Source organism: Macrotis lagotis, chromosome X (assembly GCF_037893015.1).
Source record: "Macrotis lagotis isolate mMagLag1 chromosome X, bilby.v1.9.chrom.fasta, whole genome shotgun sequence".
Lineage (NCBI taxonomy): Eukaryota > Metazoa > Chordata > Mammalia > Peramelemorphia > Peramelidae > Macrotis > Macrotis lagotis.
This window is the reverse complement of record NC_133666.1, coordinates 285140449-285155789: the sequence shown is the minus strand read 5'-3', so window position 1 is coordinate 285155789 and position 15341 is coordinate 285140449. Positions and strand designations below refer to the sequence as shown.

At 36.9% G+C, this 15341-nt stretch overlaps 1 protein-coding gene and 1 long non-coding RNA gene across 3 annotated transcripts in view; one reads left to right on the top strand and one right to left on the bottom strand.

The window, feature by feature from the left end:
- EGFLAM (EGF like, fibronectin type III and laminin G domains) overlaps positions 1 to 15341 on the top strand; it is a 236602-nt gene that overhangs the window by 191936 nt on the left and 29325 nt on the right. For both annotated transcript variants that reach the window (XM_074207355.1, XM_074207354.1), the window contains 3 exons: positions 3037 to 3148; positions 8000 to 8116; positions 11932 to 12112. In XM_074207355.1, the coding sequence (XP_074063456.1) occupies positions 3037 to 3148; positions 8000 to 8116; positions 11932 to 12112 (410 nt within the window). The remainder of the gene's footprint in view (positions 1 to 3036; positions 3149 to 7999; positions 8117 to 11931; positions 12113 to 15341) is intronic.
- Positions 1 to 15341, bottom strand: part of LOC141502565 (uncharacterized) — a 40092-nt gene that overhangs the window by 13380 nt on the left and 11371 nt on the right. The gene's annotated exons all lie outside the window — the stretch shown is intronic.

Sequence of the window (15341 nt, the reverse complement as noted above, 5' to 3'; positions counted from 1 at the left end):
CACTCTCCTCCTCAGTAAGCTGCAGTCATTCTCTATTACTTCCAAAATTAAATATAAGCTCTTCTGATATTTAATGCCTTTCTTAAATGGTCCATTCTACCTTTTTACTTTCCTGTTTTCCATGAACTCCACAATCTAACTGCCCTTGGTCCTCTTCATGCACTAGACTTTCTGTCTCCCATCTCAAGGCTGCTGAGGTACTCAGATGTAGAACAATGGTGATATCCTAGGCCCAGAATGCTTTACTCTCTCACCACCTCCTCTGTTTCCCTAACTTCCTATAAGACTCAGATCATTTCCATTTTCTGTAGGAAGCTTCTTTCATTCTCTGTCCCCCAATTACTAATGCCTTCCCTGCTGAGATTATCTCTCATCTACTCAATATATAGTGCATGCACCTATTTTCATGTGATCTTACATATTAGAATGAAAGCACTTTGACATCAGGAAGTATTTGTACCTTTCTTTGTAACCCAAATGTTAACCATAATGCCCACCACATCTTAAGTACTTAAAAATTCTTGTTCACTGACTGATTGGATTAACAGAATCCAAACAAAAAACCTAAAATTATAGGCTATGAAAACTATTTTAGACTCTGTAATCACATCTCCTTTTCATTAAGTTTTGCTGACCCTTTCCTCTTTGTGAAGGAAAAAGGGGAAAAAGTCATTTTGACTTTAAGAGATTACAAAATCAAAGGATCCTAAATATAAAACTGGGGAGAAATCACAGCCTCTTCATTTTCAGATGAGGAAACTGACTTCAAATGAAGCTAAGTGGTTTGCCCAAGGTCACCTAAGAATTAAGTATCAGAGATCAGATAAAGTGATCTGATTTGTCTTAAGCTCAATTTAGCAATCAAGGTTACCAAACTGAGTTGTTAATGAATATTCTTTATTTAGTAAAGGGAAGCCTGACTATTGATTAAGCAAATGATCTTTGAAGAAGTGGAGCTCAGATATAATACTATTCAGATAACACATTCAGAAAACAGACCACTTGATCTATGAAACTTTTTCCTTTATTGCATATTGACTTAGCCAAGTTGAATAAATTCTAATTTCTAAGGACAAATCACAAGAACATTTGCTAAAGCAAATAACTTATTAATATCATGTCTGCTGTTTTTCTTGGTGTTGGGAGATATGCATTGGTGTGCTAGAGCCAGCTCTAACAGTATCTAGAGAGCAATTGTTAATTTTCAATGTAAGCATTCATAAATTTGTTGATTCACTAGACATAATAAAGTAAGGGAGATAGATATCAATAACATAGATTAAACCTAAAGATGTATCATGTGTACATTTTTATTTCTTAAGAGCTAGTTGTTAAACAATTACCAGCACACTACTGGACAGTTTAATACAGTTGTAGAGCTTCTAAAAGTTGAAGGAAACAGTCCTGGATGCCTCATCTTAAAGTCTAGTGATGCTTCATCATAAAGTTTAGTGTACAACTGCCACATTCCACTTCGTGAAGCTATAGAGCAATACAAATGGAATATTCAATGTCTATATTCATTATTCTATAGATACAAGAGATGGAACACAAGAGTATCCAAGGACTAAAACTGAAAATTACTTAGAGAATTCTGGAGAGGTGCATGATGGAGAGGAACAGATTGCAATGTATAACTAAAGAGGAATTCTGAAGAACCAGAATAAAGAATGTCATCATGTAATAAAACCAAGTTATGCATGATGAGAATCTGAATTAATAAGCAGATGGATTGATTGCTCCATTGATATCCTTAAGTTACCAAGACAAAGCAAGGAGGGTACCCAAGACAGTCTTTGGATGGTCTTTCTGGTGTAAACTTATGAAAGGACTAAAGATACAAAGGAAGTGAAGATTATAGATGGATCATGATATGCACTCTTAGAGAGAGAATATCTTCATCATGGAAACCACCATTCCATTCAAGAATCCATGGCCTTGAGTCTATTAAGTCTCTTATGGTTCATTCAGAATTTAGATTCCTTTGCCTTAACTTAATCATAAACTTCCTAATCCATCTTCATCCTTGTCATGATACCAGAAGTCTTGGCATCTGGTTTTAATAATGTTTTGCTCTAGTTGAGAACTTTTGAATCCTTCTATAAATCAGGTTTACATTGATTACATCCATTTAGCTTCCTGGGCAAAATCAATAAGAGGCTGATCTCAGGGTCAGTAAGACCTGGATTCAAGTCCTGCCCCTAATACATCCTGACTGTGGAACCCTTGGCAAGTCATTCAACTATTTTGTATGTTGAGCAATTTTCTTTTTTATTCTTTTTTTCCCAAACAATTGGAGTTAAGTGACTTGCTCAGGATCACTAAGCTAGTAAGTGTCTGAGGCTGGATTTGAACTCAGATCTTCCTGACTCTAGAACCAGTGCTCTATCCCCTGCATCACTTAGCTGTCCCATTAGACAATTTTCTAAGACATAAGTTGGGGAAAAAATGTCAAACTGCATTGGAATAGGGAAGTTTTCCATCTGTGAGTTCCCTTTAATCAATGATATCATAGCCAGACCACATCCCTAATTCCTATTTAGCTTAAAACATCCTTTGAATATTTTTTGTTCAATCATTTCAGTCATGTTTGACTATCTGTGATCCCATTTAGGGTTTTCTTGGCAAAGATACTGGAGACTTTTGACATTTCCTTCTCAAGCTTATTTTACAGATTAGGAACAGAAGAAAATGGAATTAATGATTTGCCCAGGGTCACACAGCAAAAAAGTGTCTATGACTGGATTGGAACTCAGATCTTCCTAATTCCAGGTCTGGCACTTTATTCACTGCACCATTTTGCTGACCCATTCGGAAATTGTTCCCATATTACTGAGGTTGAGAAGGATGAGATGCTACCCTAGTTATTCATCAAGTCGGTGGCCAGGCAAGGACCAGTTCTCAGATCTACAGAAAAAGCTAGTGTTGTTATTATTATAGTTGTTTTTCCCACTAGACCTAAATGATGTTTATCTTGTACAAATATAATAGGAGTTTTTAAGAATCAAAACTCATTCATAATCCTTCTCACTTCAGGAGCGAAGATCCCCTTTCTCTAGGTCACTGGCATGAATTGCATGTGTTGCGAACAGCAAAGAATGGGATCTTACAGGTGGATAAGCAGAGGACAGTGGAAGGCATGGCAGAGGTAAGACACATAATCCATCATATTATTTTCTAACATCATGGAACCAAATCATATTAAGCCTGTGTAAGTACAGAGTCACAAGAAACAGCATGGTACAGTGGATGAAGACCTAGCCTTGGAGTCAGGAAATCATGGGTCGATATTCATCTCTCTGGTACATATTAATTGTGTGATATCAAGTGAATCAATTAACCACCTAGAGCTCTGGGCAGCCCTCTTAGACCCTCTGTGTGGCCCAGCAGTTACTGATTTGCCATAGTAAAGATTCTCACAAAGCATCTCTTATGCTAGAGAAATCAAAGATTTGGTTTTCAGAAAATGGATCCATAGACTCTCAGAATTGGAAGAGATGTTGGAGGTCAATTAGTTCAAACCTTAACTGAATAGTAATCTTCTCCCCAAAGTTCCTAAAATAGTTATTCTGCCTTCAAATTACTGGCTATGACAAGATAAGCTTTTTTATAGTCCTCATCCCAAGATCTCTGACTGCCAGAATCCCAAGATGTAGATGAGTGCAAGAGAATAAGGAAGAAAAAAAGAATAAGGAAGGACTCAGTGTTGACAAATAATAAATGGTTGCAACCTTGTAACACAGACTCTTTATCACCCAGCCTTTAAGTGTCCTCCCTGTCCACAGCCTCAGACATCTTTATATCACAATAAGGATACAATATTGCCTCAGGAACAAATACAACAAAAGGAATATAAACATAGATAAACAAGGAAGTTGCTCAGAAAAACACTAGACCATAGGGAAAATAATTGCTCTATCACAAAGACATCCTACCAGGTTCCCCTTTTAACACAGTCAGCTCTGCAGCCTTACTATAAGGGTAAGTTTGGGAACACCATCCTCAGAATAGAGAGAAATATAAGCCCTCACTGGGGATATTGGCAGTAGTCATTACCTTCTGGTTTCTACAGTTCACTCCCTTTTATACCCTGTTGGGAAGCTCTAGCCCATTCCTTATTCCTCAAGGTAAACCCATCATAAGAGACATGCTTCACTCTCATCTCCATGAGCTTCTCTTACCCCATTGGTGGACTGCTATAAATTCTCTACCAATGAAACCACAATACCAGTATGAAAAATAATAATCATAATATTCTCAAATAGCTCCTCAGAAGTTAATACCCAAGTCTCATGACTTCCCGTCCAGAGCCTTCTCTCCTCTCATTATTCACCTCCTTAATTTCTCCTACTACTGGTGACTCAATTAATCAATCAACAAGCATTTTATTAAGTGTTTGCTATGTACAAAGCACCATGCCAGGCACAAAACACAAATACTGAGAATGAAAAAATCCCATTCTTTCTTGGGTTGGGGCGTCTATTAGGGTTAAGTGGCAGGGTCACACAGATAGTACAGGTCTGAGGTTGGATTTGAACTCAGGTCCTCCTGACTCCAGAGCTGGTGTTTATCCACTGTGCCACTTAGCTGCCCAGTCCTTACTCTTAAAGGCTTACACTCTAAGGAAGAAGCTAATACATACACATAGAAGTATAGACAGAGGCACATAAAGAAAATACCTACAAAGTGTCAAATAAAAGGTGGCTAGGGCTTTCTAAATATAGCCAAAAAGAAAGAAAAGGTTTTCAGCATTGGGTTTTATGTACAAGTACAGTGAACATTAAAACAAGCAAAAGAAGTTCTTTCTTTCTCCAAATCTGGATAAGTTCTTGGTCTCCTGGAAGAATAAACCATCAGGACTTGGACTGAGCATAGACAGATGAGCATTGTGCTAGTACACTGCCTGGTGCAAGAAGAAAACTTCCAATGGGGACCAGTGCTATATAAAAAACAGTGGTCAAAACCACAATTTAATCCATTTGGAAAGGACTTCAAGACCCATTTCCATGGGTCTTGACCAGTCACATTTCACACAGTCATAACAAAATCTTCTGATAACTCCTAAACTCTGATAAATCCTAAAACCAAATTTTAATCAAGATCTTCAACTCTCACTAAACCTTTAGCTATAACTATTGAAATTCAATCAACAAACAATTCTTCATCACATACTATATGTCAACTATATATCAAATAAACACTGTGGATACAGAGAAAAGTAAAAAATGTCCTCACCATGTTTTTTTAAAGACCCATTTTGTGACCTGGATTGAGATCACCCTTCCTTAAATAGACTGGTCCCTTAGACCCCTTCACTCCCCTCCCCCCACCTACTGCAGCTCAGAACTTCCAAGCTAAAAAGCTCTACCAGTTTTAGGCTACCCAATAGTAGAGATTCTATCCAGCAGTCATCTAGCATCTCTCAAGGAGATTACATTGTAATGGAGGGAAATAACAAATACACATACATACATACATACAATGTACATGTAAAATGTATAGAGCAGATAGATTACTTTAGAAAGTAAAGTTATTTAAGAAAAAAGCGAAAATTTTACAATTTGAGATTGAATTCATCTTTCCTTTCCTAAGAAGGAAAGAAACTTCCTAGCTCATGAATCAGTTATAGCAGAGGTATCAAATATCAAACTATGGCAGAACCAGGTTAAAATGCAAAAAAAAGAAAAAAATTTAACAAAATAAATGAAAATGCTATAGCACATAGATAATGTTAATATGTGGTGTTCTAAGTCAATATGCATTGGTAGGGATCTCTCTGTTCCATGTAGTGACCCTCATTTTTATTTGAGTTTGATATCACCAATTTATAGAGTCATCAAAAATTTTCTATAGCACTGAGAAGGAATAATTTCATGAATACTAAGCCCAACTTTGTTTTGAATTAACATTGAGTTTAACAAGCTATCATTGATCTCTGTGCCCTTACACTTCTATAAAATGGGGATGATAACATATAGTGAGAGTGTCATAAATGGTCTTTAATTGTATTGGTTGTGAAGAATTTAAAAATTATCATTTTTTAGAAATGCATTTTACTCTTAGAATGTATATCACACCACAGAACTATCATTACAAAGAATACTAAAGTCACAACTAGCTTCAAAGTCAAAAAGATATAAGTTCAAATTTCATCTCTGATGCAAGCTGGCTATGTGAGCTTAAACTAATAATTTACTTTCCCATTGTCCTGAGCATCTTTTTAAGGCACAAAGTTGAAGATGAGATACTAATAGGCAGTGTGGGAAGAATTTCCTCACCCAAAGTTTTCTGTGAAATCTCAAGTCTGGCGCCAAAATAAACCCACCTCATAGGGTGGATATGAGACTTGTACCTAATGCCTTCCTTTGTCTCTGTTTGAGCCAGCTCTGGCTCAGTGGGAAAGGACTGGAGAGCCAGAACTACCAATTATTTCAATAAGCAACTCCTGAGTGGATGAAGAATTTCTGTTTTCAGTTGTTGGTCCCTGAACCAGAGAGACATAATTCTGCTCTGCAGGAGCAATGTGTATGTGTTGAAAGTAGAGCTGTAACCAAGTTCCCTTGCTTGGGAATTTTGTATGAGGGTGTGTCTAGTAGGAGCACGGCCAGGTGAAATTTATTGGGGACTAGGGAGAGGAGGTGGAGAATGGAACCCTTGGAGTGTGGGGTTTTTAAATGAATAAAAGGGACAGTCGATCTTGAGCCTTCTGAGAGTGATCAATGGGCAGCATTTACAAATTCCCCTTATCTCAAGAGAGCTGAGCTCAGAATCCTTAGTAACTGAAGAATCTCATGCTTGCAGGGGCTTTGAACAGTCCTAGCTGGGTGTTGTTTGCTTAGCTATCTGAGGAGGTTAAATACAAGAGGAAGTCCTTTCTCTAGACTGGAGCCATGCAGACAGGCTTTGCTTTGATGCTGCTGGATTCTTTCTTTCTTTTATCCCTACCCTTCTGGATGACAGCTGTAGCTTTGCCTCTTGTCAAAAGGAGGGTGGGAGAGGAAGGGAGGAGAATTTTGATGGACAACCAGAGGGCACCCCAAGAAATACTGCCCCCCTTTTCTCCCAAAAGAAAAGGGCTTTCTAAATGCACCTTTCAAAACAGCCCCTTTCCAAGCAGACTTCTTTGTAACCCTCCTTCCTACATTGACTATTTCTACTTGGGGTCTGTGGTGACAGTTTCTGATCCAATATTTAACTGGGGCACTTCATCCCTCTTAGGCCAAACATGAACTTATTAATTAAAGGGATTTCTGAAAGCCCATCTGCCTCTTTGATAACCTTCAATTAACATGGACCCTTCAAGCTGACAAGTTGTTTAGTAAAGTGCTTCTCCTGCTGCTATTTTTGGGTACCTCTTATAATGAAGTGATGCATTCAATAGCTGATTGTATATTAATATGCTTATTTGTCACCCATGGAACTCTCATCCCCAAAGCCCTCAGAGGCTTTTGAAGTGTTTCTCTGTAGACAGTCACACATAGCCCACTTTTCTAGCCCAGAGTTAGGAGTCTGAATTATTGCAAACCTATTGGGTTGAAGCCCTATAAACTTATGAATGTATATGGGGTTTAAGAATTTATTTTGATGTCATAGAGTTGTAAGGGATCATCTAATCCAACCCCTCAGATAACACATTAAGTGATTTTTCCATTCTCTCACAGGTAGTAAGCTTTAGAAATGTGATTTGAACTCTGAGTCTTTAACTCTAGTGGCTGAATTCTTTCCAGTGTCCTCTGAAGAAGTAGTAATGGAAGGGTCTTAGTTACCTCTTCCATCCTAATCTGAGAAAGCCTTTACCATTGCAGAATGGTATACTTTGTGACTGTTCTATAAGAAAATTGTCATGAATAGGACTTGAGGTTGCACCCTCCCTATTCCTTTGCCCCTAGCAGGCACAAAAGAATTCTGTTTACCAAACAAGCTGGGATTAGATTTTTTTGTTTACCATTATTTTTATTATTATCATTATGATTTTTTTCTCTCTAACTTTCACGGTCAGGGAGCATTCACTCAAATTAAGTGCAACACTGATATATTCATTGGTGGAGTCCCCAACTATGACAACCTAAAGAAAAATTCAGGCATCCTCCAGCCTTTCAGTGGGAGTATCCAGAAGGTAAAAGTCTATTTTTTTATTTATTATAGTGGGACATTGACTGAAGTCTTCATATGAGAATTGCTATGGGATAGAATGGATGATGCAGTCAAAGAACCAGAAATTAAGGTGTGTCTGTCAATTGAGGTTAAATAAATTATGATTTATTCTGTAAGAAATTAGGAAACAGATGGTTTCAGTAAAACCTGAACAATTTATATAGTAATATTTTAAAGATAATTTGACAGATTTGAGCAAAGGAATGACCAATCATGATTCCAGAAGACTCATAGTAAAATATGCTACCTACTTACTGATAGAGGTGTAAGCAACTCAAGGTACACAATGAAAGATTTTTTTTTGACATGGACAAGGGAGAATTTATTTTTATCTTACTACGTATTTGTTATAAAAGCTTTTTTCCCTCTTTTAATAGGTGAGAGAGAGAGAGAGAGAGAGAGAAAATAGGGTTTTGTCCAATAGAAAAAATAAATTAAAATTTTAATATAATTAATCATATTAAAAGCAATGTTATCCTAATTATATCAAATTATATCAAAAGATGAAGAAAAAACCTTTTAACAAAATGTACTTATTTATACTAAAATCCTCTAAAAATAGGGCATTGATTATCCACTTAATATATAAAAGTATATACAGAACATGACAAAAATCTTGGTGCAATTTTAAACTTTAATAAAGTTTAATAAGTTTAAAACTGGAGCAAATGTTTGTATATATATGTGTGTGTGTGTGTGTGTGTGTGTGTGTGTGTGTATTTACAGCTACTAAAAAATGCCCCCTCCCCTCCCCCCAGCTACTCCTGACACTGCAGGACAATGATGGTGTCAAATGCTGTGGTTCCCAAATGTCCTACTCTGGGGAGCCAGGAGTCAGAGAAGAAAGTCCTAAATCTATTCTTGGCTCTGTTCTCCTCTCCTTGGTTTGCTCAGGACACAAGCCAATTTGTAAAGCTATTTTTCCCCACTTTCAGCAGTTGCAGGCTATCAATCATGCAACTGAGCTTATGAGAATGAGAGTTGAAGAAGCCTTGCAAAGAGAGTTCAAAAGTTGTTCAGCCACAGAGATCTGGGACTGCATGCAATGTCATGCACCAGTCCCACTCTATTTCCAACTCTTCTCTTCCCTATTACAATAGGTTAAAAGAATGAACCCTCTCTGCAGCAATAACTGAGTTAATTTACAAACACAGATTTACTGTAAAACCAAAGTTAGCATAAACAACAAGCAGAGGCAAGATATGGTTAAGCTACTTTATTTGCTGGACTTGAGTTTCTGCATCTATAAAAAAAGGAGTGTTAGACTAGATTTTTAAACTCCCTTCCAGCTTTAAATCTGTACCCCTAAGATATTGTCGAAGTTCATCTTGATCTCCTAGAACCATAGAATCAACGAGCAATAGAATCATAGAGTTGAAAGAATCTTTGGAGATCATCTAATTCTACCTACTCATTTTTATGTGAGGAAACTAAAATTTTATTTAATGCTTGTGGAGTGGTGCTTATCTTCATCCCTGAGTTAAAGAGTAAAAGTGGATATGATGAAGCGGGGGGGGGGGGGGAGAAAGTTGGGAAGAACCTTCCAATTCCACATTTTAAAAACTCTAAAAGCTCTGGAAGGTATCTCTTCTTCACATTTGTTCATTTATCTCAGATGTTTGCTGTTCTAGAATGTTCAACACTAATCTTCCTAGAGTTTAGTCTAACCATGTCACTCTCCCTACTCAGTAACTTCCAAGGTCTCCTGTATCACCTCCAAGGTCAAATATAAAATCCTGTTTGGTATGCAAAGTCTTTCACAACCTGGACCTTCCCTACCTTTCTAGTTTTTTCACACTGGTCTTCATCTCCAGACTGGGCATTTTCACTGACTATTCACATGGCTTACATTCTCTCCCTCCTCATCTCTGCCTCCTGGCTTTTCTGCTTCCTTCAAGTCCCAGCTAAAATCCCTCCTGTTGGAAGCTTTTCCTGGTCCTCCTTAATGCTCATGTCTTCTCTCCATTGACTATCTTCTATTTATTCTGTATGCAGTTTATACAGAGTTCTTTTTTATGTAATTTACCTCTTTAGTCTGTGAGTTCCTTGAGAGCAGGGATTCCCTTTTACCTTGCTTTGGGTCTCCAGCACTTAGCACAATGATTGACATAGAAGTTCTTAATAAATTCTTTTTTTTTTTTTAGCTTTTTTTTGTAAGGCAAACGTGGTTAAGTGGCTTGCCCAAGGCCACACAGCTAGGTAATTATTAAGTGTCTGAGACTGGATTTGAACCCAGGCACTCCTGACTCCAGGGCTGGTGCTTTATCCACTACTACGCCACCTAGCTGCCCTTAATAAATTCTTAGTGACTGACTGACTAACCCCGAATATGACTGAGTTAATTAACCACCTATCTCATTTCTTTGTGATTTTCTATTTTGAAGACAGTAGAAATATCTGAAATATTCATCCTTTTCCTCATTCACCTAGCTTCTACTTCTTCTTTCTGTTCTTCCCATTTGGTCCCCACACACTTGATTCTTCTCCAAATTATTTTTCCTTAGGGATACTTCCATTGTTTCCCTTATTATTGGCTGTCATCTGCTCTCCCCTACATCCTTCCCTGTTCTTACCCTAAAGCTAACATAGTCACCCCCAAGTTCCACCCAGTTTCACAGTCCTTACTCCCAATTTGTAGAGTAGAAATTTTAGAAAGATTTTGCACTATTGACACTGAGGTTGGGTAGCAGGAGAAAGTTGGAAGGAGGAGGAGAAAAGTAAAATCAAGAGAGACTAAGTTTTCTTTCAGTTTGAGTTATCTAGTCTTCCAAAGTCCATACTCAGGGCAGGAAGTTGCACTTGAAAACTCCACACATATTGCTGAATTCCCTGAGAAATGACATTACTATATCAAAGTAAACTCACATTTTCTCTTAGATGGAGAAATAGTATCCATTTATTAAGGGGGAAGGGAGTGGAGAGTGAAACAATTCAGAATTTGTTTCCCTTTTTGTGAAATCAAAGGTTTTCTTCAGTAAGAAGCCATGATGAGAAAGGAGAAGGAAATTAAGGCTATGAGTTTTTAGGATTTCTGGGACCGTTTCAATGTGCTAGGTTTACAAACTAGGCTGTCCACATTTTTATCTTCTTCCTTGCTTCTTTGCCTCTGCTTAGGCCACCACTGCAACCTAAGGAGACTTCACTCTTGCTGGCATCTTTCACCTCCATCTCCACCTAAGTTCCCCCTTTTCTTCAAAACCCAGCTTAGATGCCAGGGCCTTTCCTGATTTTCAAAGACTGAAATGGTTCTTTCCCTTTGTGTGGTGCCCCCAACTCCCTACTACCTCAAACCTTTCATAGACTTTGCCTATATATCTCCATTGTGCTTATATTTTGCATGTAGCATTGTTTTTTGATTAAAATGTTTCTGTCTCATTATATAACCAGCTTCCTGAGTACAGAGTTTCAGTCATTCCACCATCATATAATGATATCTTATACATAGTAGGTGTTAAAGCATTTGTTGGATTGCATTGGATTATAGATTGGAAAGGTTTTGTTTATAATCATGAAAGTGTTTATTTTGTTCTAATATAGTCTATTGAGTATGTTCCATATCAGTGTCATAACAGCATTATCATTAGTGAGGTTTTAAGAATCTATCTTTTGCATTTCCAACAGGTTATTAGGCAATCTAAGCAGATGGTAGAAGTATTTAATCTCTGTGCTTAAGGGTTACTCAGAGTTATAGAAATATTGACTCAAACTATACTCAGTAATGTTTTAGCTCAAATAAAGGGTCTCTGAATGCTTCCATTGCTTTTTTCTTATTCTAAGATCGTCCTTAATGACAGACCCATTCATGTGAAGCATGATTTTACTTCTGGTGTGAATGTGGAGAATACTGCCCATCCCTGTGTGAGAACCCCCTGTGCCAATGGAGGCAGCTGTAGACCCAAGAAGGATGGTTATGAATGTGACTGTCCCTTAGGATTTGATGGGCATCACTGCCAAAAAGGTAAACACCAATAGTGTTAAAGTCTCAGCTTCTTGACTTGGGGGGTAAGGGGTATAACAAAGATATTGAGCTATTATTGTAATAGGGCTATAACCCTCCACACATTTGGAGCTATTAAAAGAAGATATTGTGTATATGTGCATGTATGTTTGGGGGGGGGGTTGGAGAGGGATGTAGACCTTCTGATCCATAGACTGAAACAAGCCTGTACATTTAACAGATATAACATATAATATAGCTCATATATATAAACAGAAGTGCTATTGTACATAATCTGCATAACTTCTAATTATCCCTGTCCAAATTCAAAAATATTTTAATATTAACTATACTATTAACAATTTTATGTTAATGTTTTTGGATATTTAAAACCAGATAAAATTTCAACACCTTTTTTTACTAGAAGTTATTGAAGATCCAAATGTAAAATTACCTGTACAGACCAAAAGGGGGGAAAAAGCACTCATTAGAAGATACTTTTGAGCCATTCAAATTTGGATAACTTGGGTTTTGATTCAGAAAAAAAAACTACACAAATATTTCCCTCTCAATTGCCTATCTATGCAGTTTGTTTATCTGACCAAAATTCTAGGAATAGTCTTAAATATAGATACTGTATGTAAATGGGCCAATTTCTAGTTATGGGACACAGCCATGAGAGCATTAGGTGTGTGCTTCCACTTGGTCAAAGAAATTACATGGGATGAAAATAATTTTTGCAAATAACTCTTTAAAATGCAATGTATTCTCTTTTCTATTTCCTTTTTTTGATTTTAAGAGGTATTCATGGAAATCTATGTGTATAGTGTAGGCTAACAGATTTAGTTATCCATTGATACATGAAATGGCAAATAGAGAAGTAGATGTTTTGAGAAAGAGAAGGACAAATACCATAGGAGTTTGTAAATTTTGAAAACAGCATAGAAATTTTGTGGATCTAATGCATTTTGAAAACTACTTGGCAAACTCAAGGTGTATCTATCATGTTTAAAATGCCAGCTAGTGACTCACAGCAGGGAAGATCAATTAGCATTTTGACAAATTACTCTTTTTTTTATACTTTAAGCCAGCAACTTGTTCAATTTATGAGTTGTATTCACATTAGTCCTCCATTAGAGAATTTTTGATACATAAAATTATATTCATTTGACTCTTTAAAATATGTTTGAATTTCATAAGCCTTACTAAGAGCCAAGTTTAATCTGTGCTTTAATATGTTAATACCAGTGATTAAGGTTACCACCGGTGCCTTTATGTGGGAAAAGTGCTGTATCTTGGGACAGATGCCCTGGATTTGAATCCTAGCTCTTTCACCCACTACCAGTGTGACCATGAGCAAATCACTTAGTTTCTCTATACCTCCGTTTCCTCATCTATAAAATAAGGAATCTGGCTTTGATGACTCTTAAGAGCTCCTCCAACTCTAAATCTTAATTCTTTATGGCTATCTACCTTGGTGCTACATGTACTCTATGCAGAAGCATAACTGATTTAAATTGACTAGTCTTTGGAAGGAAAAGCTAAAAGCACAATTTATGAGCCTGTTCTTTATTATTTCCTGTTGTTAACATTAATTATGCTACATGTATATGTTATTTATATATATATATATATATAATACATGTATTTATGTATCACATAAATATCACATATGTATAGACATGTATAATATCTCATGTGTATTATATGTATATGTGTGTTTATATTATTGTGTATTATGTGTTTATATATATATATATATATATATATATATAGAGAGAGAGAGAGAGAGAGAGAGAGAGAGAGAGAGACATATAGCCCACAATAGATATAGCTCATATGAAGCATATGTACTCATGGTGCCATAATTTCATATTAGGAAAGACATCTCTACAGGGATTGAGCCTTCTGAAAAAGTCAGAGAAGCCTCAAAATAGCAGCTGAGATCTGCAGGGTGTTCGTGGCCTCCTGGCCTCTGCTGCAACAGCTTCCAGATGCCTGAAACATGGCAGGAGTGGAAGGAGCATCTGTCAGCTCTGCTATACAATATGTCTTTGTGCTTACTAAGTGAGAATGCCACAGCTAGCACAGTCATCTTTTATCAGTCCACTATCACCAGGAGGGCTTGTTTATAACTATGACATGACAGTTTATATCTCATCATTCCTAACCCCTTTAAGTATGGCATGGGAGAATCAGCAGGGGTCAAGATATGGTTGGGACTGCTGACAACTTTTTTCCAGTCTTTGTACTATCTACCCTCCAGGTGAAACATTAAGATTTTCACTTTTTGGAGCAGCTAGGTGGCACAGTGGATAGAGCACTTGCCCTGGAGTCAGGAGTAACTGAGTTCAAATCCAGCCTCAGACACTTAATAATTACCTAGCTGTGTGGCCTTGGGCAAGTCACTTAACCCCATTGCCTTGTAAAATCTAAAAAAAAAAGATTTTCACTTTTAAATCAGTACTTGGAATTTGTAATTGCATAGGAAAAAATATTCCAACAGTAAAATTTATTGAAATAGTAACATTTAACAAGCTATTATCAGACACCTAAAGTTGGTAATTAATAAAATATTTTTGATTGGTTGATTGAGAAAGAAACTAAATTTCATTTAAAAATCAGAAAAATCCCAGAGAGGGCACTTCTGAGACTATCTAGTCCAAAATGTGAATGAATCGGAATTCCCTATCCCTTACCCAAGTCACATATATACACAAACATTTACCTCTGACAAGTGGCCATCTAGACTTCCTGAATATCTACAGTAACAGGTTGTTTGTCACCTCTCAAAGCAGCTCATTCCACTCTGGACAGTTCTGTTTAGGAGCTATGTAGAACCAAATTTACCTATTTACAAGATTCATCTATTGCTCTGACGTCGGCATTTTGGAACCAAGAAAAATAATTGTAATCCCCCTTCCCTTTCATAGTCCTTTAAATTCTTGAAGTCACTCATCATAACTTTTTCTTTTTCAGGCTAAATATCCCCATTTACTAACTAACAATGGAAGAGACTTGTTACCAGTAGGTTGCCCTCAAGATGAGGGCATGGCAATTGATGCAACAAAGAAAAAAAAATTAAATGGCCCTCATTTCTATATGGTCCCCTTGCATTTGTATAATGGCAGTTGATAATCTAGGCGAAACGTATAGAGGGTATTAAAATCACAAAAATGTGTACTAAGTGAAAAAATCTATTTTAGACGTTTGTTCAGTGTCAGTTAGATGGACATATTCTTGGATGGAC